Source organism: Diadema antillarum, unplaced genomic scaffold (genome assembly GCF_040938485.1).
Source record: "Diadema antillarum isolate AM-2024a unplaced genomic scaffold, OU_Dant_1.0 scf00000137, whole genome shotgun sequence".
Taxonomy (NCBI): domain Eukaryota; kingdom Metazoa; phylum Echinodermata; class Echinoidea; order Diadematoida; family Diadematidae; genus Diadema; species Diadema antillarum.
This window is the reverse complement of record NW_027271026.1, coordinates 1,713,658-1,741,415: the sequence shown is the minus strand read 5'-3', so window position 1 is coordinate 1,741,415 and position 27,758 is coordinate 1,713,658. Positions and strand designations below refer to the sequence as shown.

General features: G+C 37.8%; 1 protein-coding gene across 1 annotated transcript in view; it reads left to right on the top strand.

Annotated features, from left to right (window-relative positions):
• The first annotated feature begins 20,156 nt into the window (after positions 1-20,156).
• The window catches only part of LOC139721073 (FYVE, RhoGEF and PH domain-containing protein 2-like), a 63,251-nt gene continuing 55,649 nt past the window's right edge, over positions 20,157-27,758 (top strand). The window contains exons 1-2 of the mRNA XM_071632403.1: positions 20,157-20,265; positions 26,814-27,221. Of these exons, the coding sequence (XP_071488504.1) occupies positions 20,157-20,265; positions 26,814-27,221 (517 nt within the window). The remainder of the gene's footprint in view (positions 20,266-26,813; positions 27,222-27,758) is intronic.

The window sequence follows — 27,758 nt, the reverse complement described above, 5'->3', positions numbered from 1 at the left end:
GTGAGGGGAAAGGAAAGGATCATTGTTCTGTTGTAGTACAGATCATTAAAAAAAAGAATCATTTTGGGGAAACTTTGCGACAGTGATGGTGTTTAAAGTTTAGAGGGTTATCGCTCTGATGTATTCATGGGATACGTAAAAGCCACAAGCAAAACCTGCCCAATGTTCAGGTATCCAGTAATCATAGACTTCAAGAGAAGCTCCGCTCCATAGACAAGCTAATCATCAAGAAGACCAAAATACAACATTTAAAGGTACTGTTCACCAGTGGGAGCAGTGACTTAAAAAATGTTTGAGTTATCACATTTGATGCATATGTGTAGGTCAGTTGTATCACAAAACGTCCTGCCATATAAGAATTTCACAGTAAAGCCTGAAATATAAGGAGATAGCACTATTTTTCTCAATAGACCTTAACTCTAGATGGTTTATTCTTGAAACAATTTTATTGTAACTATTGTTCACATTTTGTATATTTAGCAATACTTAACATTGATTATAGTGATTGACATTTTTACTTTAGTTGTTTCTATCACTAACTCATATTCTTGTGGCACTAAAGCTGGGTTTTTGTTTCATCTGCAAATGGTAAAGAATGTTGAAGTTTTGATTAGAATCGGCCACAAGAGAAGCGAGTTAATAGAAATCAAAGGTTGTGTGCATTTACACGAAACAGAAAGATTGGAAGCAGCTACATTTAGAAGTAAATTGAATGAGGTGATGATATCACTGTCTCACAACTCTCGCATCGGTTTGTTCATCTAAATACAAACAACAACAGCGACATGGTTTGGCTGATAACTTTGCAAAGACAACTTCCTCCTGTGCTGAACATTCACCATGGCCTAACCCCGTCGCGGGGCGCTGTAACACAGTAACAGCGCCCCGAAGCAACCCATGCAATTTTAGGAAGCACTCAAATGCACTGCAACACGTAAACAACTCACCGCTCAAAAGGACACTTGGATTCGCAACGAAAATCCACATGATATAAAACCATTATTGTTGAATATTAGAGGCGACTATGTATTTCTCACCATTACCTCCGAAAACAAGATAAATAGTCATCTTTGAGACCGTCTACTCGAGATACTGTCCATTCGCCGTTTTGAACGTATCACGTAAATATACTGATCTGCGCATGCGCAAATGAATATTCATATCTTACGTCATCTGCCATGTGTACAATGTTGCTCGTATTTGGTTCTCGGTCTCATTTTAATAATAAAGGACACCTGTTCGTACCAATACCATAGGTATCATGGAGTTCAAAGATGCTCTAAGTGAAGCAGAGGAGGATGCAAAAAGAATTAAGTTCAAAGTGGAGCAAATAGAAATTATCGAGAACGCAGTGAAACAGAATGACACCTTCCTAATGTTGCCAACTGAGTTTGGCAAGAGTGCTTGCTTTGGTTTCATCACCAAATCTTGGAAGTTGGATAAAGCAGGGCTGCACACTAACCCATTTTTTTTTCTGCCGGTCCAACCTGTCTCTGTCGGATCAGTAAATATCCATTTTTCCTCCCCATTTTTGTACTGGTCGGAACAGAAAATTTACTGGTCAACAACAACCTGAAAAAGCATTAACTGGCTTGCAAATTTATTTTCATGTTTTTGTCGACAATAATATTACCTCCCCCCCCCCCCCAAAAAAAAAAAACATTTTGCAAATAAATATTTTGTAAACTCAAGTGCCTTGTTTATGGATCATTTCCTTGAGAAGGAACAAAACGGAATCATTTGTGAATTGATTTGTTGATACGAAAAGGAAGTGAAAAAAAAGAAGGGACTGAAATGCGGTTTTTAACTTTCCTCCGAAAATTTCTTCCCGTATCTTACAAGTATGCGTTCTTGAAAGTACACTGCAGGGTCGAATTTGTGATGCTTTGTACTCCTATCTCTTCTTCGTGTATAGAACCATTTTAAATGAATTGAATGTTTGTGAATTAAAGTGTTAAATGATTATGAACAAAATCAGATTGTATCAAATGCGTTTGTGACTTTTTGTCAACATCGGCACACGTAGAGTAACACGCGTTACTTAAGTTGCTGCGCTTTTCACATTTTTGGTGCTCAGCTGGATTGTAATGATTATATGAATTATTTTTGCTGTTATATAGTATTTTCTGATGCACGTGCCAGAAGGGGTTCTTTATTTTTCTCCCGATAATCTTTTCGCATTTGTGCATGCGCTCTTGAAAGGTATATACGGCAGCATACGGCATCAGGGTCGAATTCACGATCCTTTTTGCGCTTATTTCTACCTCAAATATCAGCGGGATTGTGACGATTTCATGAACTTTACTTCGGATCACTGTTCGGATGTAATCTGTTGTGATGAACACACCAGAATGGTTGACAATGCGCCCTTTATTTTGCTCCGATAATCTTTTCGCATTTCGTAAATGCGTCCTCTCGGATTAGAAGAAATGATACGGCCGAATTCATGATTCTGTTTGCACCTCTTGTTCTCCTCAAACTTCAACGGGATTGTGATGATTTCATGAATCATTTCGGCTGTAATTTTTATAATGCACGCGCCAAAAGAGGTTTAAAATGTGTCTTATTTTTCTCCCGAATTTGTGAATGCGGTATGCGTTTTTGAAAGATACAAAGCATGCAGGGCCAAATTCACGATCCTTTTTGCGCCTATTGTTTCCTCAAATTTCAACGGGATTGCCATGATTTCATGGATTATTATTCGGCTATAATCTTAATGATTCACGTGCCAAGAGGGGTTGGAAATGTGTTCTTTATTTTTCCCCGATAAAATCTTCGAATTTCGTAAATGCGTTCTTGAAAGATCATAACACGGCCGAATTCATGATCTGTTATGTTTGCGCCTATCAATTTAATATCAGCGGGATTGTGACGATTTCATGAATTCCTACGGCTGTAATCTTTTACTTTGCACACACCAAAAGGGGTTGAAAATGTGTCCTTTTATACTTTTTACCGATAATCTCTCCCACATTTCGTAAATGCGCGTCCTCTCGGATTAGAAGGTATTCACGGCCGAATTTATGATTCGTTTTGCGCCTATATTGTCTCCTCAAACTTTAACGGCATCGCGGTGATTTTATGAATTATTTCGGCTGTAATCTTTTGTGATGCACACACCAGAAGGGTTGAAAAAAACATTCTTTATTTTTCTCCCGAAAATCTCTTCAGAATTATTCATGCGTTTTTTGAAAGACAGTATTCAGGGCCGAATTCGATATCCTTCTTGCGCCTATCGTTTCCTCAAATTTCAACGGGATTGCCATGATGTGATATTCGGCTGTAATCTTTATGATGCACCACCAGAAGGGGTTGAAAATGTGTCTTTTATTTTTCACCCAATAATCTCTTCGCACTATTCGAATATCACGATTTTTTTTTTGCGCCTATTTCTATATCTCAGATATCAGCAGGATTGCGATGATTTCGTGAATTCTTTCGGCTGTATAATCTGTTGTGATGCACGCACAAGAAGGATTGAAAGTAGTTTTTTTTTTCCGATAATTTCTTCACATTTGTGCATGCGTTTTTGATAAGCAACATGGCATGCAGGACCGAATTCAAGATTCTTTTCGCGCCTACTGTTTCCGCAAATTTCAACGGGACTGCGATGATTTTATGATTTTTTTTTTATTTTTTTCTCGTCACATTTTGTGCATGCGTTCTTGAAAGGTACACAACAGGACAAATTTCATTATCCCTTTTGTGCCTATCTTCATTATGAGACCATTCTGAAGGAATGAAATGAAAACAAACGCAATCAGATCTTTATACTGCTGTAATTTTTTCAATTTTTCTAAAAATCTGCACAAGTAAACTCGTTCTAACATGTCATCTGCCACGCTGCTGCAAAGCCGGGATCGGATCATGGGTTAAAAAAAGGCATGAGTGAAATGACCACAGAAATGCGTGCGCCTCTACGAATACATACTCCTTGTCTGATGGCATGACCGCCGATCGCAAGCAAACGAACGATGTAAACGCGTTGGGGAATACCGGCATGCATTTCAGCAGTATTGTACATACATGTATGTATAAGGCTTAAAAGGGTATTGATCAAGCAAGACAACATTAAAAAAAAAAAAAAAAAAGCCACGGGGAGCAATGGAATACAATCCCAATGACCATGTGGATGGATCTGAAAGGGTTAATTTCTAGTTTTTCATTAACCAATCCATTATGCCTTTAAGATGAAAGCCAATCTAAAATTTTATCAATTTCACGACAATGATAAAAAAATCCAGCAGAACAGTGCAAAAATGATAAAATCGGATAAAAAATAAGGAAGTTATGACATTTGAAATTTCAAAAATTTTCAGAAGACACTTCTTGTCCCATTGCTATAAATGAATGAATGAATGAATGAATGAAAATGAATGAATACTCAAGAGTCAATTTTATTGATCTGTATGTCACAGTACATAGAAATTTAGCTTCCAATTCTTCCAACTTGTTACACACAATAATTATGAAACACACACACACACACATACACACAATCAAACAGAAAGTGACAAGCCTGACAGAAAAAGAAAGACAGGAAGGATCTCCTCTCATAACGATAGTAAGTCTTTGGAGAAAAAAAAAAGGTCTCTCAATAAATAATCAAACAATTCTCAACTATTGGAAATAAACACAACATGTATGTAACAGAAGTGTATTCAATTCAAATCACAGTAGAAAATAAACATGAAGCAAAAATGAATATGAGTCCCCAAGAAGCAGAGCTTGTGAGTGGAGCCCATTGTGAATGTACAACATTAAAACTATAATGTACAGTGTGAAAGGAAACTTGATCTATAGATGAGACATCTGGTTCATTGCCTCTGCAGACTGGGGAAAAAAATCAAAACAAAAAAAAACCAAAACATACCCTCTATCATGAAAATCACCTGTTATTTTCTTAATCCTTCACATCTCCAGATGTTCATTATGTGTGCACTTCCTTTATTGCAAATAAATAATGAACCACACATTCGAAATGTGCTTTAAAAACGAAATAAATAAGTGCCGGTAGGCCCGATAGTAAATCATCACCCAGCATGCATTCTATTTGTTACGTCTCATGAATATTCATTTCAGTTCTCAGCGAGCTGTCCGTTTTTTTTTTCCACACGCATACAGTGCGTATTACAGTATGTGCTACGTTTTATCCATATTAGCGCATGCGCTGTGTAAGTCGTACTACAATACGAAATGCGGTAGGACTATAAAAACCTCGGATAAACTCTTTCACAGGGCTCTCAAAACAGATCATATTGTAAATCGACTTCGCCTGCCGTGATTGTAAGTATCTTATCTAAGAGTAAGGCTACTAATTTCAGTATAAAACCCTCTATTTTGGTCTCTGGTCACGTAAATGCTTAGCCATATCAGGTGCTTCCGTGACAGGTATAGGTTTGCTGTGCGACCCCTTTACGGTACGTATTTGTCCGTATGGGGTCGCTGCTGCGGTTAACCATGGCCAAGATACTGCAAGTTTGCAATCTTGATTGAAATAATGGAATCATACAGTTTGGACTAATTTATTTCATCTAACAAAAATAAAAGAAAGTGTAGTAAAGATATGTGTATAGGTGAGCGGGAAATTTGTTAGGTGATTGTGACATCGTTGTCTCAGTGAGAGTGCGATTTTGCAAAGTGCTTTTCTAACTTGCCATTTGTTTGTTTATTTTACTAATTTTACTCCTTGAGAAACTTCAGGTAAAGCAGAGTTTAATATTGAATGTCATTTGATACTGTAAAAACTATACCAACATAATGATTTTTAATTCCAGATGTTGCATATAAATGATGATGTCAATAGGTACGTGCCAGATCATGAGTGAAAATTTCTCAGTATGTGGGGTGGGGGAGGGGGGGGGGTGTTAATATATATTTTACCCTCCCCTCAGTTTTTTGGATTATACAATGTATACATACATCTTTGTGTTGGGGGAGGGAGGAGGTAAGGGGTAAGGTTTGGAGGGACGCTGGAAAAAATGATATCTTCCAACTTACGATTTTGCTTTTGATTGCAGTCTGTCTTGCTAATCTTTTTATGAGAGAGATAAAGGAAAAGAGATGAAAGAAAGAGAGATCAACAATGAGGAAAATTTGAATGCTCAAATTTAGAAAAGATAAACAGCTACTGAACACACCTGCCCAGACTCTGTAGTGATGCGGAAAAACATATTCATGGTCATTTCTTTTCTTTTCTTCTGTAGGCTTTTAACCCATTGAGGACGGTTTGATTTTGCTACAACATGCATTTCCTATAGACGCTTACCCAAAAATACTCGGGACTCGTCCTCAACAAGTTAAAATACATGTATTGTCTATTAAATTCTCTCCGGTAAGCAGAATGCAAGAACAATGATTGTGAAACATATGTGAAAGTGGGCTGGTTTCTTTGCATTGTCGAAACCTTTCCAAAGAAAAAAAAAGAACAAGGTAAGAAGGCCTTGAAAAGAGAGAGAGGAAAAGAAATTAATTAGTCTTTATAATGATGCACTTTTACAATATATATTATGAGTTATGGTAAGTGAAAGTGAAATAGAGGAGAGAGTGGAAGAGAGAAAAGAGAGAGGGAGAGAGGGTAGGGATGAGAAGTGATGGGAGCATGAAGATAATCATGCTAAATTGCTCTGCCTACCATAAGATCGATCATTTCAGTGATAGATATGCAGTTACCCAGAGAGAGGGAAAGAAGGAAAGAGGGTGAAGGGAAAATAGACACCAGACATTATATCCATCTATATACACCTAATAGTGTTTGATACTGTTTATCTTCCACATCAGTAGAATGAGAACATGTGATGCATCATCATCACAAAAGACAAAGAATGTCGGGAAATATATATATATATATATATATATATATATATATATATATATATATATATATATATATATATATATATATTCTTTGATATATGAATATGAATATAGATATTAATTTGTCAGATGCTAAGCTTTAAATTGATGTATAATTTGCCCTACTTCATTACAGTGAAATATTTAAAAAAAAAGAATGAAAAGCTAGAAAGCTGTAAAGGTTATATCGCCAACATTCGCTTTTTGTGCAGTTTTTCCCCTTTTATGATCTGTGACTTTATATAGGTGAGGTGATAATGCACCACAAATGAGCAGGGAAGAATGAAATGTGTCCTATTAATTACAAAGTACTTAGCAAAAAAGAGAGATCGTAGAATACTAAGATATATTTGCAGTAGACATGGTCAGAGACAGTGGACGAGTGAAGAAAATCTGTAGAATATCACCATGATATGCAAAGAAATAAGGAAAAAGAAAAAAAAAAGGATGCACAGAACAGAGGTATTGTAGTATAGATTGTATGTTGCCATGTCCAATGAATGAACAGAGAATCACATGCAATAAACAGGGAAGGGAAATCAGTATCATTTGTGTTGTGATTGTAGAAACTAAAACAAGTTTGGGAAGAATGATAACAGATTATTGAAATGTACTATGTACCCTGGCAAACACTGAAAGCACTGAACACGTTGACAAGGACAAGACGGATGTTTACCATGCAAAACATGACATGCACTAAATCCATTCCTCACAGGATTGTGCCATTCATATAGAATTTGTACTCATCAGATACCCATAAACAGTGGGTTAACAACCCATCTTCTCAGTGGGAGATATACACAGGTGAAGCTGTTGATGCAGCAACTCACTCATTAAAGAGATTAATAAATAAATATGAAGATATGTTATATATTTATGATACGAGAGAGGGGAAAGGAGAGATGTATATAAATAAAAATATATGGCGATAGAGAAAGAGTGGGAGAGATCAGGGGAGAGAAAAGAAGAAAGAGGGAGAGATATACTAGTGATCTCTTGTACTATGAAATAGACATTGGACAAACGAGGAAGAGCATGCACTGGAAAACTTTCTGGTCTTGTGATTGATATCACCCATCAAAACCACTCAAACGAAACTCCGATAGGAACAATGGAGCCGGATAAGGGAACGACTTGTGTCAGTTATTGCATCTCACTAAACGTCGTCACTGTTTAATGACAGTAAAGCTGGATTAATTGCCTCTCAACTCTCTCTTTCTGAGAGGGATTGCATTTTGGTGTGGCGAGGAACGCTTCTTTCAGAACGGAGTACGGCCATCATGGAGAATGGGATCCAATAGGTGGAGTGTGTATTCATGGTTCTCCTTCGTTGGCGTCTTGGCCAAAGTGGGCGTCATCATTGCGTGTTTCCTCTTACAGCATCCATTGTTAAGGTATCAATTGAGGTCACATTCTGTCGATCATTTGTAATGTTTCTTCATTCTGATGTTTCTTCGTTTCATAGCGAGGTTTGTTTTGGAAACTTCAGTATTGTAGAAAAAGCTGAACACGATGATGGGGAACAAGCAGGTTATGCCTGTGTGCATGGAGTGTGTGTCCATGTGTCTCACCCATGGTGTGGTCTTGCGGTGGCTGCATTTTGAGGAGGTTGCTACAAAACTTTGCTTTGTTTCTCACATGTTGATTTTTGGTCAGTATCCCTCAAGTACAGTGCAGAGTAGAATAGGCAGAGGATGCAGCTATTTTCTTTGCTGTTATGCTAAACATCTGATGCAGAGAGAGTGCTGTCTTTGCTAAGTGATACATCTGATGCGATGAGACTATGAACAGTGGAAGCATCTACTTGTGCTTTAGTCATTTTATTCTTATTATCAACTATGAATCGATGGCAGTTTTTCGTCCGAAAGACTTTCACTGATTCATAGTCGATAATAAGAAAAAACAACTAAAGCAAGACGAGTGGATATGGGCGGTGGATTGTTCCACTGTTCGAAGTCTCGCCACATCAGACGTATTACTTACAAAGACGATAGTCTCGCCGCATAAGACGTTTAGCGTGATGGAAAAGACCATGGCTGCAGCCTCCTCCTCCTAGACTAAGTGCAGAGGAGAGCAGGGTGGTGTCATACAAGTCATCTGCCAAGAGAGATTCATAGAAGAGAGGACCTTCATCCTGTTTGAGGTTTTACAGATCTCTTACCAAATGCTCTCAAATATGGCGATTTCTCATCAAATTTGACTTAACACAACCCCCCCAAACCAAGAATAAGGTCAGTAACACAGTAATTGGTTTCTGAGACATTTCCTTTGATGTAGCACACATCCTTATGAAAAGAAAAACAATGACTCAATTTGTGAATACTTCTTTAGTGTTATTAGACAGAATGTGTTTTGGGCAATATTTTTGTTAGGTCAAGTGTAGCATCCACCATTTCAGATGTGTGTCTTGTAGGATGTTAGTGGTGGGCATTTCTGGCCATATATAGGTAGTGTGTGTATGTACATGCATTCTCAGGACATAGTGTGCTCTTTATAACAAATTTGAAAGCCAGGAATAATGTTTGATCTGATATTTCTCTCTGGATGCATGGCCTATAGGACTCAAAATGTCAGTTGTTGGTATGTATGAAATCAGGAATTTGGTCACTAGAGGAGATCTTTACTTTAACAAAAAATGGTATTTCAGGAACTTATCCAAAATTTGAGCATGTGCTGCCCCCTTACTTGCACAGACTCCACTGTATAAGCCAGTTCGTAGTTCCACTTTGCGCATGAGCAGAAACAAGGTCATTCAGACCAACAGGCATAATGGTTTTTAATTTCACTGGGATAAGCATCTGTAATGTAATGATTATTCATGAGATACTTATAAATGCTGCTTGCCAGCACATCCACCTGACAGCAAAAGTGCTATTTGGCAATATCAATAGAAAGAGATTGTCAATACATTCAATGCAAAATAATGAAATGGATACTTTCCCAAGTGTAAATTGACGGATCGTTCTGCTCATCTGGTCTGCGCAACTCTATTCTTTGTTTGAACAGGATTATGAATCCCATAAATTGTTAGGTAAAACTTATGCATTATGTCACTCTAAAACGAGTGAAATGCCCCTAACCGACTGAGAAAAGAGAAAGGTCATTCGTACCAATGCGCCCATGAGCTAACTCCGAACTAGCTTATTGTAGTACTTGCCATGAAACTCATAAGAGATATGAAATAACTGAGCAGTAGCATTATGTATTGAGAAAGAGATGTGTTGTTCATGACATGATGAGAGTTTTACTTGTGATGTTGCCCAGGTGAGTACGAGTGTTGTGTCCCTGTATATGATTGGCAGTTTCGCAGTATATTTCTCCGTCCTAACTACGTTTGCATCAAATATTTCTTTGGCAAACTTTTCGTCACGTTATCTTCATTGCATGGGTAAAAACTGCATACATCCAAACATGAGGTAATTGGTAAAAAAAAAATGTTCCAAGAAATAAAGAGAAAAGATATTGGCAGAAAGAGAGAACAGCACTGAATTAGCTGATTTCTCTCCCGGCACAAAATGCATATCATACTATGACTTGTCTGTGTAACTTTAACAAAACTTTAAAAAAAAGAAAGAAAGGGAAATTGTGGTGCATATTTGGTGCTCCTTTTGGGCTGGTGACTCATCTGTCTTGATTTTGGTTAATTTCCACTTATAAAGCAATTTATGTTTCTCTCAAAGTCACTCTTCCTGCATGTGTGATTTCTCCCTTTTTTAATGATTTGCATTGGAACTCTCTCACGCTATGATTTTCAGCATTTATCTGCACGTGTACGATGATTTTGGTATGTTTATTTCCTATTCTATCTATCTTACTTTCCTTTTTTAGCTCACCTGAGCCAAAGGCTCAAGTGAGCTATTGCGATCGCCCTTCGTCCGGCGTCCGTCGTGCGTCGTGCGTCGTCCGTCGTCCGTCGTCCGTCGTCCGTCGTCCGTCGTGCGTCGTCCGTCGTGCGTCGTGCGTAAACTTTTTACATTTTCATCTTCTTCATGAAAACCCCATGACCGATTTTCATCAAACTTGGTAGGTAGCATCCCTAGGGGGTTAGGAACTCAATTTGTTAAAATGGGCACCATGCCCCACCCAGGGGGCCCCCAGGGGGGCCCAAACCCCCCAAAATTAAGGAATCTGTAAAAATCTTCTTCTCTAGAACCAGAAGTGATAGAGCTAAGTTAATACTATGAGTTAGTACATTGATGACTGTAGTTTCAAGTTTGTTCATGGCAGAATCAGGGGTGCCCCCCTTGGGACCCAGGGGAGGGGGGTGGGGCAGGGTTCTAATGGGGCCTAAATTGTACATTTTCATCTTCTTCTTGAGAACTCCATGACCCATTTTCACCAAACTTGGCAGGTAGCATCCCTAGGGGGTTAGGAACTCCATTTGTTAAAATGGGCACCATGACCCACCCAGGGGGCCCCCAGGGGGCCCAAACCCCCCAAAATTAAGGAATCCGCAAAAATCTTCTTCTCTAGAACCAGAAGTGATAGAGCTAGGTTAATACTATGAGTTAGCACATTGATGACTGTAGTTTCAAGTTTGTTCATGGCAGAATCAGGGGTGCCCCCCTTGGGACCCAGGGGGGGGGGGGGTGAGGAGGGGTCCTAATGGGGCCTAAATTGTACATTTTTATCTTCTTCTTGAGAACCCCATGACCCATTTTCACCAAACTTGGCAGGTAGCATCCCTAGGGGGTTAGGATCTCAATTTGTTAAAATGGGCACCATGCCCTGCCCAGGGGGCCCCCAGGGGGCCCAAACCCCCCAAATGAAGCAATCTTTAAAAATCTTCTCTAGAATCAGAAGTTATAGAGCTGAGATAATACTATGAGTGAGTACATTAATGACTGTAGTTTCAAGTTTGTTCATAGGAGATCCAGGGGTGCCTCTCTTGGGGGTAGGGGGGGGGGGGGTGGTTGGAAGGGTCCAAATAGGGGCCTGAATTGTACATTTTCATCTTCTTCCTGAAAACCTCATGATGGATTTTTGTCAAACTTGGCAGGTAGCATCCCTAGGTGGTCAGGATCTCAATTTATCAAACTGGGCACCATGCCCCACCCAGAGGGCCCCAGGGGGCCCCAATTCCCCCAAATTAAGGAATCTTGAAAAAATTGGGCCCTTATTGTACATTTTCATTTTCCACTTGAGAATGCCTCGTCAAATTTTGGTAGAGCTGTGAATAATTTAGATTAGTGACTGCGTGAAAGGTGAACTTGCGATACTCAGGTGAGCGCTAGACCCGCGGGTCTCTTGTTTATTTACTTCCTGTTTCACCTGTTACACTTTGCTTTTTGTTTGCATAGTTTTTCTTTTATATGTCTCTCTTATTTTTTTTCAAATCCAAAGCAAAGTTTCGTTGGGTTAATTTTTTGCATGGCTCTTTAATAGCACGATTTGCTTTTATTTTCTGTTCATGTTTATTTTCGTTCTTTCTCTCTGTGCATGTTTCACTCGCTAATATTCCTTTAAAGATGCCCTAAGTGAGTGCAGTGGCCAGCATGAAGTATTCTGGACTGAGAAAGACGAGTTTGGTTTCCTTGATAATGAGTTTGAAGGTGGAGATGATGATGAAGTAGAGAACGGAGAATTATCGGAGGAGAAAGATATCCTTGGTAAGTTGTCAGGGTGATGGACATGTCAAAGTCGTAACTCCCAGTTTTCATGTAGCTGTGTGCCATTGATCGGTGAAACAGATACTCGATGTCTTTCACTGTAGTAGAATTAATGTTCAGTGTAACAATGTATTGCTTGGTTGAATAGAGTGGGATTAAATGTTAGTTAGAGGGAGTTAGTATTCGGTTGCATGCAATACACAGTTACTTCCTGAATTGTGTAGCAATTTTGTACATTTATTTTGAGATAACAGTGCAACCATCGCAGCTACATTTTGCTAATCCAGTTATTGTTATTGTGACTGCCTTGATCCTCATCACATTGTGATAGAGCATTTTTGATGATATCAACATTCACAATTAACATTATTATATTATCTTTATACATTTAGACTTTCATCATCATATTCATCATAACATTGCATGTCATTAATTCTATAAATAGTATACCATCATTAAACCTGTTATTATTGACATTATTATGCTGTATTTACACATTATGAATTTCATCATCATTATCATATTATTGTATATTGGTAGTGTCATTAGAATTGTTACTCCTAATACTAATGATACCATCATACTATAATTATTAAACCTGCCATTACTTTAAATCTTAATTATAAATCAGTCATCTGTACCTTCTTGCTCTTACCTCATATATTCGTATCTTTTATTTGGCAAAATCACGATATGTTTTTAATTTACCACTGCTTTTTTGTGTTTTATAAACGTGAATTTTAAATGTTCGATATCTTTGTCTTGTTTCTATGTTTAACCCGTTAAAGATTAGTCCCAAGTACACTTGGGCAGGTGTGTATAGGAAATATGTGTTATAGCAAAATCAGCTCAGCCTCAACGGGTTAACCTTCAACAAAACTGTGCTCAATTATGAAGAATGACCTCTCCTATCAAAAAATAAGTATGGTGTCTGTATGGTGGATGGATGTTCATAGAAAGGAATGAGATGTATGACATTATCTTATGTGGTATTGTAGCATGTTTAAAGCAGCAGTGAAGTTACTGTAGTATTTCACAATTACTTGTCAAGCCATGGAAAGCCTTCTTGGCATAGACACAAAGTTCAGATTCAGAAACATGTCAGATAGAACTTAAGAGCAAGTCAGCGATTGTCTGATATCCACAGGGTAACGTATGGAAATTGTGAGGCAAGTTTCTCGACTCATTTTAGCTGTCCCCCGCAACAGCTTCCATCCCACGATGAGAAGCGGGCCTGTCAACCGTCGTTATGGCCCGTAATGCCTGATCTTGCATCAAACTTTTGACCCACGGTCGAATTAATTTGAGTGAATTACGCACTGCGCCCCACCAGTCGGCTACATAAATTGCAGGGCAGGGGATGCTGGTGGATTCTCGACTTGCAGGCCCCATCTGTATGTGTCAGTCAGTGAATTGAAGGTACCACTCCTCTGTGGGTGTTCACGGAAGAGTGCTTCTGTTTATCACCTGGATGTGCACACCGGTCCCCAAATCACGCACAAGTACACATGGGTGTTTGCAGTTAAGAAATGTGCTTGCTGGACCAAGACACACTTTTATAGTCAAGGTGTAAACATGTTCCACCTTCAATCTGCTATCTTGCATCGTCTGCTCCAGTACTGCATTCCCATGTTTACAGGAAACCAGGTAGATGCCTAACAGGTGAGTTCTGATTACAGTTCAATTTCAAGTCCATCAACCAGCTCTCGTCTGTTTGAAATCTTCAATGTTTTCCTCCAAACAATTCAGCACTATACTGTATTGGGCCGGCGTGTATTTCACAGTGCAGAGTTATGCATGCATGGAACATTGACTTATAAATAGTCTTTGACATGATGTATGGAACAGTCCAGCTTTCTTCATGAATTATATCTCTTGCATTTCCAAGTTCACCTAGGTATCGCTAAGTCTTAGAAATAGACAGACAGATAGATACATGAATAGATAGATAGGTTATTAGAGATAGATAGGTTGATATTAGGTAGGTAGGTAGATAGATAGGTAGGTGATGGATAAAAGGATAGATACATAATGGATAAATAGATTGATTGAGATAGATAGGTTGATAAATAGACAGATATTGCTATTTAGGTAGGTAGATAGATCCATAGGTAGGTTGGTAGATAGGTAGATGGTAGATAGGTAGAAAGATAGATTGATAGATTTATTGATTGAGATAGGTTGATAAATAGACAGATATTGCTATTTAGGTAGGTAGTTAGATCTATAGGTAGGTTGGTAGATAGGTAGATAGTAGATAGGTAAAAAGATAGATAGATAGATAGATAGATAGATAGATAGATAGATAGATAGAAAGGTAGATAGATAGATAGATAGATAGATAGATAGATAGGTTGGTTGGTAGATAGGTAGATGGTAGATAGGTAGAAAGATAGATAAGATAGATAGATAGATAGATAGATAAGATAGATAGATAGATAGATTGACTGAGATAGATAGGTGGATAATAGATATTGCTATCTAGGTAGGTAGATAGATCTATAGGTACTGTAGGTTGGTAGATATGTAGATGGTAGATAGGTAGAAAGAAAGATAGATAGATTAGGATATATGAATATATTGGAAATAGAAGGATAGATAGTTAGACAGGTAGGTTGGTATGCAGAAAGTAGATTGATAGATAGATAGAAAGACTGAGATAGACAGCTATCATAGATAGATGGACAATAAATAAAATTAATATGCAGACGGAGAGAGAGATGAAAAGGAGTGAGAGAGAGGGAGAGTCTCACTCATTTTTTTATTGATATGCATCAAATGAGACAAACATTTTGCTGATTGGCTGGCAGCAGGCCATGTCTTCTCACACAAAAGAAGCCAACAGCAAACACCTTTTTTGCTAGTAGCACACCAATTTTAAGCTACAATTGGAAGCCTTATGTGAAGGATGCAGAAGTACCATACTTCAATTGCAACAACCTTGTTTGCACAATTAATGAGAAGTTTGCCACACTCATAACATCACTTCCCAAGGATATTGTTGTGGTTGTTTGTGAAAAAAAAAATAATATAAATGGGGCCCTACTGAAAAATTATTTGCCCCAGGCAATACTAAGTAGAAAAATCAAACAACATTATTAACAGCTTAAGGATTGTTATTGTTGTTATGCTAATAAATGTCTCCACAATGGAGCTCATAGTGATAAATGTCACTTTACAAGGACCTATGTATACTTTGGAAAAAGAACACAAAACAACAACACAGATATTTGAATATAATAGTGCTTTGAGGTAACTTTTTTCTTCCTTTTTTTAAAGCTTTTATCCACTTTAAGCATCTTAAAGGAAACCAAAACCCAATAAGAAATGTGGATTGAGTGAAAGCAGCAACATTAGTAGAACACATCAGTGAAAGTTTGAGGAAAATGGAACAATTGATGCTAAATTTATGAATTTTTAAAGTTTTGGTGTTGGAACTACTGGATGAGGAGACTACTTGAGCTTATGACATCATGAGTGAACAATAATTATAAAGAAAATATAAAGAATATTCAACACGCCTTCTCGTTTCTAGCATAATGAAAGAGCACTTGACTAACCACTTATAGAAAGCAGGGGAATAATTACTACCCTTAACAAATGTCAATATCAAGCTGATGGAATGTGTAATTTTCATGAAAAATGAATTTTTGTGGAATTCCCTTTATATTTTCTTTGTATTGTTTTCCACATATTTGTGCATGTATATGTTTGTGTGTGTTTTTGCATGTGTGTGTGTGTGTGTGTGTGTGTGTATAAAACATAAAAAGAGGAAGAGGATGAGGAGGATGGAATGCATGATAATAAAAGGAAGAAAGAAGAGAATGTAGAAATGAAGTGATCAAGCGAATCTCATCTAATGTGTGAGTCAGCACATGAATAAGTGAAGACTTCTTATTTGCATTTCATGAGTGCCACCAAGCTTCCTGTGCTTATTGGTGTCTGTGATATGACAGCTACACTCAGTGCTGATTATTTCATGGAAGGAATTGAGCTTTGGTTGGCATGACTTGGTTTGTCGATGTCAAGATAATTGCAGTTGGATGCTTTTGCTGCTGTGATTGTGGAATGATGAAGATGTTGTCAGTCTGCAACCTGAGAAACAGACTTTGGGAATGAGGTTTATTAGGACTTAGTCTATGGGTTTTATTTCACGTATTTCTTATCAAGTGCTGGAGGAATTTTGCAGGGAAAACTATCATCTAGTCATCTTTAGATATTTTATATTGGAGAAGGATTGAAGGTGATAAGCGAAATTCATCCATTTGTTGCCAATTTGCTGCCAATTTTAAGAATCAGTTATAGATTTAGTAATTAAGAGGCTTGTGAAAATTCTACTGCTTGAACTAACAGCTAGATATGATAAGAAAGGGATAAAATTAGGAAGAATGTTTAGCTCTACTGTATGAAACACTTACAATGAATAATAAAAGTGACAATAAAATATACAGCACCAAAACCACAGAAATGTAATATCTAAGATGGAATAGTTTCATGTCCACTCCAAGGATTCAAACCAGTAGCTTCTGTTTCAAAATGCAGATCCTTACCCACTGTAGCACAATATTTTTATGTTCCGTTGGGTATGATGAATTTTGCCTGTTTTCAATTCCGTGATATAATTTGTACATAAGTAGTGTTACATATATGACAAGCAAAAAAAAGTGCTTTTATTTTCATACTGGTTTCTTGTGCTAAATGAATGAAATTTCCCATTTTAACATTAGCTTAATATCTTGGCACATTCATCATCATTTTTGGGGAAAATTCAACACAATAGCTAAAACAAGTTATTTCCATCATTGGTTGTATGATTCATTTAAAGCTGGAAGTGGCCACTTTGCCCTGTTATGAATTTTGCTATTATATGGAAAATTGCAAACTCTTTCAGCCAACAATTGATATGGTTATTCTCAATTTATTACAAGAAATTCACCAAAGGAACAGCTTAAACAAAATGATGTCCTTACAAATACAGTATTTGAATGAAATGGCTGAGAATTTTACACTGTAGTGTGGCGGGTTAGAGTTTGGGCTCAGTTCGTAGCATACTGGTGGAGTATGTGATGTGTTGTCTTGTAATAAGCTCTGAACTACTGCTGATTAAAATGGAAAAAAAAAACAACAACAAGTGAACATGTATTTTCCATGTCTTTGATATAATTGCCTGTATTCCCATAGTTGTTACATATTCTCTGAAGTTTCCTTGAATGAGAAAAATGTATGTTTTCTGTATTGATTCATTCAAAGTTCCTATTTTATGCAAGTATGATTTGATAACAGGTATTTCCTGTTTTATACTGATGTGAAAGTTACATACCTTGAAAATGTTCAGCTTAGGCAATGTTTCTATTCATCTGAGTTCCCGTCTGGAGTCTCACACATTAACTGGGCGACAGTGGTGATGAGGAAGTGCTGTATGCTTCGTCTGAATGAAGCAGTTTGAAGTTATGTTTATCAGCTGCATTTTGTGATCCCACGAAGAGCAGGCGAGGGGAAAGTCCCTTCTGAACAATTGTGATGGTAATAGTCTCTGTTCTAGACTCAAAGGTTCGAGCTCCTCTCAAGTGGAAAAGAAAAATACCTCTGTTGAGCATGACTACTCAGGTTCTGCACAACCTTTGAAAGCACGCTGCAGTTTGTATGATATATCGTTGTCTTGTGCATAGGCAAAATCCTTTGTCATTGCCTGATGTGGTACTGATATACACAAAAAGTTTGGGAAGGTAGACTAGGCACGCATGCATACACAGACAACAAAGAAATGCATGGGCTGACCTTTTCCTTATCAGTCTTTCAATCAATACAGCCATTATGTCCCAGTGCTTTGAATACACCAACAAAAAAGGCTGCATATACAAAAGGGGATTTCCTATATTTGGGTGTGACATAATGGGTCTTGAAGATGTCAGAATTTCCCCTTTTGTGTGTGTATGTGTGTGTATGTGTGTATCTGAGTGTTTATGTGCTTGTGTGCATGTGAGTGAACAGGCATGTGCTTGAACTGATGCCACTGTAAACAAGAAGCAACCAAAAGAAACTACGCTATAGTGAGTGAAAATTACATTATTCATCCTTTTCTGCCATTGTTGAGGTATCAGCTTTGCACACCTGCTACACTTTAGAAAGCTTTGTTCAGAATACCGGTATACCTTTCTTCTGGGCTCATCTCATCAGCCTCACTGCTGGGATAATTAGTTGGCACGGAGATCTTTGAGGTAGGTGTATGTATTGGTAAAGTAGACTGGATAGTGTAGGGTTTCTTCTACTGTAATGAGACAATTTCACTAGGATATTGAAATTGATCACAACCTTGAGGAAAAAAAAAACAACAAACAACAACACCCAAACATGGCCAAGCAAGCAGCCAATAACACATTGGTAGTCTGTATTCCAATTACTGATATATGATATACTCAGTAAGAATGGGGTGACATGAATAGCTCACTAATATCGGGTCTTCAAGGAGATTTTTTTTAAATAGATTTGAGTACTTTTGGTTAAACGGTTCATTACCAAAAGCTCATTTTTTGGAGAAAAAGTGATATTAAAAGGAGACTTTGCATTTTAAAAATGTTTTAGGGGGAGAACTATTAAAAGATATGTCACATATATCTTCCAAGCAGAATTTTCTTGTCTTTATTGTATTTTACATTGTTGGAGGGGAAATACAAATATACAAAATATATTTTGGTGGTAGAGAGCGAATGTCCTTGTTGGATTGTGCAGATCTGCACTTGTGAGACTCATGGAAACAGTCAATTTTATTAAAAAGAATGTTCTAGTAAGGCAGTTATAGCATTCTTCAATGTTGTCATTCTTTTCATTTCCCATACTTCACACAATGTCTGCTTAAACTTTTTTTTTTAAGTTTTCTGCTATAAAAGATGAAGATATGTGAAGATACATACTCCTGGGAATACAATGGCTCCTTGATTGGTTGTTGATTTCAACCTTTGGAATTAATATTCTGTCATTATTAACTGGAGCAGTAATTAAAATGATTTCTTCGTGTGGACTATATATCAAGATAAAGAGCAAGAGCCGACATCCGTGATTCTATCCATATTTGATAACCTTTATCCCTGCCTATTTACACTGTACATATCTGACATCATTGGTTGTAGCTACTTCTACATGTCGAATGGAAAAATCCCCTGAAATTTTGCGGGGGGGGGGGGGGGGGAAGGATAATTGCCTTTCTGAAGTATGTGACAATGGTGCAAATACACAATGACTGGGGTTATTCGTCTGTGATGTGCACTCAACCATGGTCCTTTTAGTTTCCCCCTTGCGGTCGCAATGCTGGATCATGTGCGTACTGAGTACATAGTTCTGTGTCGCACATTTATGACCACTTATTAGAGAGAGCTGGACTTCGAGAGCAGTCAGTCAACCTCTTGCCAAGCTTTTTTGTTTTGTTTGCATTGGAATGCAACGTGATATGATGTGATGTGAGAAGTAGTTGTGTGCACACATATCCTTTAAAGTACACACTAGTATCGTCTCAGTTTATATCAGTTGTCTGTGCCCCACTGATCGGACGATCCTTTCTCAAGGGGATGTCGTAGGATCTCTACTCTCTGCCTACCTACTGTGAGCTCACGGTGTCTCACTTCTCACAGAGAAAATAAGTAATCAAGGCTTGTGGATGTTTTCTCGCTAGCAACCGGTCAGAGGAACATTTTCAGGATGTTGTGGCCGGGGCACAACGGAGCTTACGCTGTGAGCAAAGTTGAAAAGCAGCTAGAGCATGATGAGCGTAACGATGATGATGATGATGATGATGATGATGATGAAGGTAAAGTCATTCCACTTTATTTTGCATTGTCCTCTTCTTCTTCTTCTTTGAGATGTTATAAGTAATAGATGAATTATTCAAAGTCAATTTGAGAGTGGTGCATAATTTCAAAATCCACCAGCAGTGTTTTTGCAGTTTAAAATCTCTCTCCTTCAAAGAGCACACACCTATAACACAACTGATCTTTAAACTTTTTCTCATTATCTTACTCTCTATCTCTCTGTTTCTCTGCTCATTAGCTCTTCCAGACTCTTGTCATTTTGTGATTGTTCTCATCGTGGAAAGATAATGTGGTAGTTGTGGACAGCAAAACTGACACAGATTCAACACATCAATTTTTTACTCAAATTATGCAAAAGACTAGTGCCTATTTATGCTGTAATCTAGCCAGAAGTAGATTGAGTAGATGTCCGAGTAGCTGCCTCTGTTTGACAAGTGAACATTCTGAATGTGAAAATATTCAATTAGTGTGAGTTTTCTGTCCATTTGCTATGTAGTGAAAACATAGTTTCACACATGACAGATATGGATAAACACTGATGAATAGAAGTTAAGCTTACATGAATGGATATGACCCGTGCTGTTGATGCTCATTTTGATAGGATTAGGAAGGACAGCCTTTTTTGGGACAGGATTTTGAAAAGATACAGCAAAGTGATACAGTGAATCCAGTGCTAGTATAAAAACAGCAGTAAGTAGAGTCATCCAAAGTAGAGAAATGCTCTAAGCTCAAAGCAGCATTGCAGTGATATGGGCAAAATTTTCACATCCATCTCCAGATGGAAAAAAAATCAGAAGAATTTATGCCACTAATTCTCAGAGATCAGACTTCTTTGGTATAGCGCTGTATCTTTTTTTTTAAATAATTTTTTATTATTGATTGTCAATGTATTCTAAAGTAGAGCAGAAAGTCTCCCCATTTGAGCCCTTTATTACATATTATGTATCATTTGTTTGGTTGCAGAATTTTCACCTTGTCGAAAACTTCTTAGTTGCCTGGGTTAAAAAGTATGTCTTAGTTTTGCAACAAATTTCAGAGGATTAAAGTTCCTGTTTCTCTCTAAACTTGGCATTGTTTTGGTAAATTTCTTTTTGATATTGTACAGATATCATGAATTTTAAACATGAATTTTAAACAACCTGTCCCATCTAATCTTTCTCCAATCGTATTAGTGAGTGCCAAGGTGTTTATATTCTGTAAAACCTGAAACATTCGCTGCATGAAACTACTTTGTTGAACTGGAACCAGTGGCCTTTTTCGCAGGACGATTATTTCGTGAATTGAAGCCAACTGCCTTTTACGCAGGATAAATCTTTCAGGAATTGGCACTTGCATTCAATGCATTGTTTTGAAAATTTTTGTCTTACTTTCACGAGTCTTGGGTCTTTGTGAAATTTGTGCAAGTTCCGTGCATGCGAACATTTCTGGATTTACAGTTATGAAGACAAGCTGATTAGCTTTCCACAGCAAAGTCTCCTCAGAACTTGATAGGTTTATGCCTTCGGCTAAAATGCAGTGTTATCTCCCTTCATTTTGTGAACTGCTGAAATGCAATTTAGGATTCAGAGTGAATATCTCCCACACCTATCTAGAAAGATAGCTACTGTGTAGTGTTCTAGTGCACTCAAAAGTATATATCTTACCAGTCTGCTGACTGTATTAATATAGAAAGGTTCATCCAAGTGTTTGTTTGCACATACTGTATGTATATTAACCCTAATTTCTCTTGGAATATGTTTGTTCTAGCCATTCCAGAGGCATTCCAAAGGTTGGATTTTAGAACTTCACGTATATTTAGCACAGTGAACCATGCCAATATGCACTCACCTATTCCAGAATGATTTGCGCTGTGATATATATATGGATGTCTTTTCCTTCTTACCATAAAGCAGCATTGGGGTTCTCCATTCTCTTTTAAAGAATTAAATCAAAGAAGCGAGACCAAAGCTTCAAATCAAAGAAGCGAGACCAAAGCTTCACATAAGCCAATATTTGAGTAGAATCAGGAAAAGAAAAAAGCTTCATCTATCAGTAAATCCACCTAAAATGGCATGTGACTGGTATACAATTTACATCATATACCTTATCTATTTCCTCCCTGATATCTCTCTATATATTTGTCTTTTATATAGATATATCTATCTCTTTCTTTCAGGCTCTTTGTCCCCTTCCTTATCTCCACAATCACATACTTATACATATACTGTAGCGGTATGATAATGAAAAATGTACTGTTGGCTTTTGTCATCTTTGGTATATTGTATATCACAGTGAAAAATTGTGATGAAGGATTTTGCAGGGGGCAAGATTTTTTTTTTTCGATTAGCTTTCAACATTAATCTCTTCCTCAGCCTTATTGGTTGGGATGGCTGTATACACATATACTGTATGTATATTTTGTATGTGAAGGAAAATACCATTTTTGTAAGGGTTGTAGGGGTGTTTATGTCCTGAACATACTAGTAGTCCTGCAAAGTGAGTAGAAAGTCATGATACATCTCATTCTTCATTGTGAGAATTGCGAATGCGAAAGATTTACATTGCATTCATAGCCAAAAATTGATATATGGAGTCATCTACACATTCTTGTGGCCAAAATGGCTATGGAACACTGTGTGAGATGACTTTGATAGATGTTAATCAAAAACCACCTGTATAGTTTTGTGATATTAACCCGTTGAGGACGAGTCCCGAGTATACTCAGGTAAGCTTCTATGGGAAATGTGTGTTGTCGCAGTTTCACATATTATGTGATGCCCTTGCTTGCTGCTTTCGTTCAAAATAGTTTTCCCAGTGTGGTCGCTTCTCTCACTAAAGGCATAGTATAGATTTCAGTTGCTGGATTAATCGTTAGCTATTTACCTGTTGGCATCCTGTTTACACGTACCTTATCCATGAAACTGACATCATCAGATGCTAATATCACAATCAGTGCTCCCTGTATCCACAGTGTGGAAGAGAAACGTATGTTTGTAGTTAAAGAAAATGCTGCATCTCAAGTAGTTTCACTTTCTAGTGCCCTGGATAAATGCTAGACATGGATAAATTCTAGACACGGGACACCTTGTACAGTCTGGTCTTCCTCAAGTTTCTGTGTATCTAGTGCCAAGGCTTTCCTTATTTTTACATAGAATTAATTCCTTGATAAGGTGCTAACATACCAAGCGCTGTGGTTTTTAGATGTGCACGTATCACTCTGCCATCAAATATTGAATAATTTCGTAGCTTTGTTTTTTGTTTTGTTTTTTCAATTCACAGTATGGGAGTGATCTGCTATTCCACCAACTTAATATGGTGGTAGCATTATGTAAAATAGTTCTGGAAGAAGTTGATTTTGCAGAAGATAAGATACACACATACACACATGTCTCTCCCCTAGAATGTATATTCTGGTGAAATGTGATATTTGGCATTGGTCCTGCATGGACCAACTTCAATCTTTGTAATTTTTTGAGTATTTCTGCATCTAAAATGATATCTCCCCAATATTCACAAACATTACCCTGCTGTGATTTTTGTTCCTATAGTACAGATAGTGTATTCTATTTTGCCTATTAAATATTGTGGAGCAGATCAGATAAAAACACAAAGGTATATGCCCCTAGAAAGAGTTAGATTGTGGTAAACGTAGCAGTGAAATTGGAAAAAAAATACCATATGAAGTTCAATCAAGAGAGTCTGCACATAGTATGTTAAACCAGATGTTTTTGTCTTCTTGTAATTTGCAATCACAGTAGATGTGATAAAAGCTTCTTTTTTTAGATTGATCTTTTTTAATGGAAGTTTAGATGTGAAGCGATTAGGAAACTTGTTGTAATTTGTCTTGACGCCTGGATCTATTTGGGACAAAATAGCGAGAAGGTGACTTGTCAAAAGGTAACTTTATTCAAACTCACCTTCATATCCTGTTTAGTATGAAAAGAAGAGAAGTTAGAAAACTTCTCCAAACTCACCTACTCACTTTTCTAAGATGACTTTCTCAAAGATGAGAAGGAGAGGAAATGACTTGATAAAACTGACCAAGGTGCCTTGTTTAGGAGGATCAGAAGACGAGAAGGCACCTTCTCTGAAATATGTCCAAGCACCTTGTTCAAGACAAGAAGGCAACTTGTTAAAACTTGCCCAAACATCTTGTTCAGGACAAGGAGGCAACCTGTTGGAACTTGCCCAAGTGCCTTGTTCAAGACAAGAAAGCAACTTGTTAAAACTTGCCCAAGCACCTCGTTCAGGACAAGAAGGCAATATGGGGACTATTCAACACTCATGTGGGTGCCTTCTTTAAGAGAAAAAGGTGCCTCAAGTGATAAGTGGTAAGAGGTTACTTTCTCTCCTTCTTATGCTAAGTGATATGTCCATAAGCAAGGTTTAGAGGTTGTCTTTATATGCCTTCTCATCATATAGAAGGACCCTGTGGATGTCCAACATATTGCCTTTTCATGCCACATACTTCATCTTCCATGATTTTTGACTTACAAGTGATTATCCTCTGTAGTACATTTGTTAAGAGCAAAAGTAATGGTGTGAAGTGCGATAGGAGTTATTTCGTTTGGTGTTAAGCCGTTCCATACAGGAACCAGGTGGCCTGTGTATTATATCAATGGGAATTTCAGAATTCAGTATGAAACGGTGTAAGAGAGAAACAGCAGATCTCTACAAATGCAGCTTCTAAGCATCAGATGGACCAATGGATTAAGGATTTGTGTGTGTTTATCTGTTACTCCGTGTGTGATACAGACATGTTTGTGACCAGTAAAGTGACGTATGGAGACTGCAGTGTTTGTCCGTGTGCAAACAGTCTTTGGTTGTTGACGATCTCCCAAAATTGTTTGTCCTGTTCTGTTTGAAGTACCAAGCCATCAAGGATTTTTATCACTCTGATGTCTGATGTGGGGCGTAGAATTCTCCTTTTGTCATTCTTGGTTCCTTGTGCCCCTGATTTTTCATCCAAGAGGAGGTCTGATAGTTTCTAAAACTTTATACTGTCTTGTGGATTTTGTAATGAAGTTCACCTGACTGTGTACCGTAAGTAGAGGCCATACCTGCGATTTCATGTTCTTCGTGTTGATGTAGCAATTTTATGTAAGTTTGTGCAATGATCACTTGCATGTTTATACGCTGCAGATGCATAGTAAACCTTATATCCTTCAAAAATAACTTTTGGACATGCGTAGTTCAGGTAGACATTTGTGTATATTCATGTTAAAAATCATTGGCTGTGTGCAAGCTGCAATGAGGAAGTATATTTCTGGACATCAGGATCTTTCTTATATCCCCATTGTAGGTACATTTCATACCTGATGAATAGCATCATTTGAAACTGATAAATGAGCTGTTTCTTATTTTCATTGATGCTATTTTGAGATTTTTTTTTTGTGTGTGTGTGTGTCAAAGTTGAAGTGTGAGTTATGCATCTGAAATCTTTATAGTATCATTGATGTCAGCTTTATTAATAAGCTATGATTGAACTTTATGCAAAAAAAAAATCACCCTTTTTATTATTTCTCCTTATTGGGTGACAGTGTGATAATGTACTCTGATTCAGAATGACAAGGAAGTGTGTGTGTGCCGTGTTTGTGCTTGTGTATTGATGATAACTTTATGCGTGGACCCTTTATGTGCAAATAGGTACATGCACATATGAAAGCAAGAGAATATTCAGCAGAGAGGTTATGGTTGAGTTGCACACAGGGCTTCATGTTTTAGATGTTGTTTAGAACCAAACTGGAGAGCAAGCACTCTTTGGGTGATGTGTTTCAAGTGAATGGCAGAAAGATGCATCGCATTAAAACAAGAATGCTTGGTGGATATTAATATGCTGATTGTAAATATGTTTTCTGTGGGGGGAAAAAGGAAAAATGATTTTGGATTTATATGAGCAAGTTGTAAAAGCTGAAAACTGCATGTAAAGAGGTTCATAGAATCACATTAAGCCTGCTATTTATGTGCATGAGTAAGTGCTTGCAAGATTTAATGAATGCTAACATCTTATATTTTGAACTTCATTCTTTCACTTCCTTCCCATCACATAGTTCATGCTTGCAGCTCTGACATTGATGGGTTTACTGTGCTAAAAACTTTGATGTATTTAGTGTAATTGTGATACAGAGGAAAATTAAATGTGCCAGGCAGCAATGTATACGAGCTACGTGGAATGCAATAACTTTCTTAATGTGATGAAATTCTTTCATAGCTTCTTTTCATCTTTAGCTGGTGAACTGTTCACTCAAAAGTGCAAATGCATGTTATATTCTGTACTAATGCCTCTTTCTTTTCTTAATACAAAGCTTGCCTTCCCAATGCCTGCTTCCTCAAATGTCATGCCCATTTTCTTCTTGCTGCATACATATTGTACATGTTTTTGCCTGCATGTTGCATGACAGGGGATGATGGATCTGCATGAGATCTGGACAGTTGGTCTTGTGTCTCTGTATCTTAAAAAAGAAAGAAGCCAACAACAACAAGCAACTCACGTCTAGCCCCCCTCCCCCTCTGTCACTTATTTCCCCCTCCCCCCACCCCCACAAACTCACCTCCTCACCCATTACAGAGTATCACTCCGACTCCAGCCTGCTGGGCACCAACGAGCAGCAGAACAAGTTCTTCCATCAGCAACACAACAACCAACATAACAACCATTACCACCACAAAGACCATAATCACCATCACCACAACCACCACCACCACCACCAACACCATCACCACCACCAGCAGCCAAAGAGAGCTGCCGGTGGGACAACGGGCGTCGGCTCCACCTCGCCCGTGGTCATCCCGCTCCGCCAGAACAAGCTGCTGCAGAACAAGTGCTACCGGGAGTACCGCCTCTCGCGGTCCCTGCCCAACCTTCCCAGCGAGGACCAGGTGGTCCTCTCCATCAGCAACGCCCGGGGCTTGTTTCAGCGGGCCCAGCAAAAGGCCCGGGGCCACAGGCGCAGCCACAGGATTAGCCGCTACAGGCGTAAGAACCACCTCGCACCTTGTCTTTTTTCATACTGCATCAGTGTCACCCATCTCTTCCCATTCATTTGTACTGTAAAATATAATCAATATTTAATATCAACATCCATGCATGGACACTGTATGTATTGACATCATCTTTCTCTTTCTGTTTACCTGTCTCTATTTTCATCTCTTTCTCTCTCACTGTATTATATACATATATATATATATATATATATATATATATATATATATATATATATATACATACAGTATATATATACACACACACATGAACATACATGTGTGTGTGTGTGTTGTGTTTTTATTTATGTATACATCATGTATCTTTACAACTTTATTACTAATACCCATCCCTGTACATTTAACTGTGATATTTTGTGGGTATGGTTCTTAATTGTGCAAGACATGCTTTTCATAAAAACTAAGAAATGGTATGCAAGAGTGTCAGCTCCTCCATAAGAGCAATAATGTATGAGAGCAGATCATGAAAATGGTGCATTTCATATCATGTATTTATGGGCCTAACTCCATT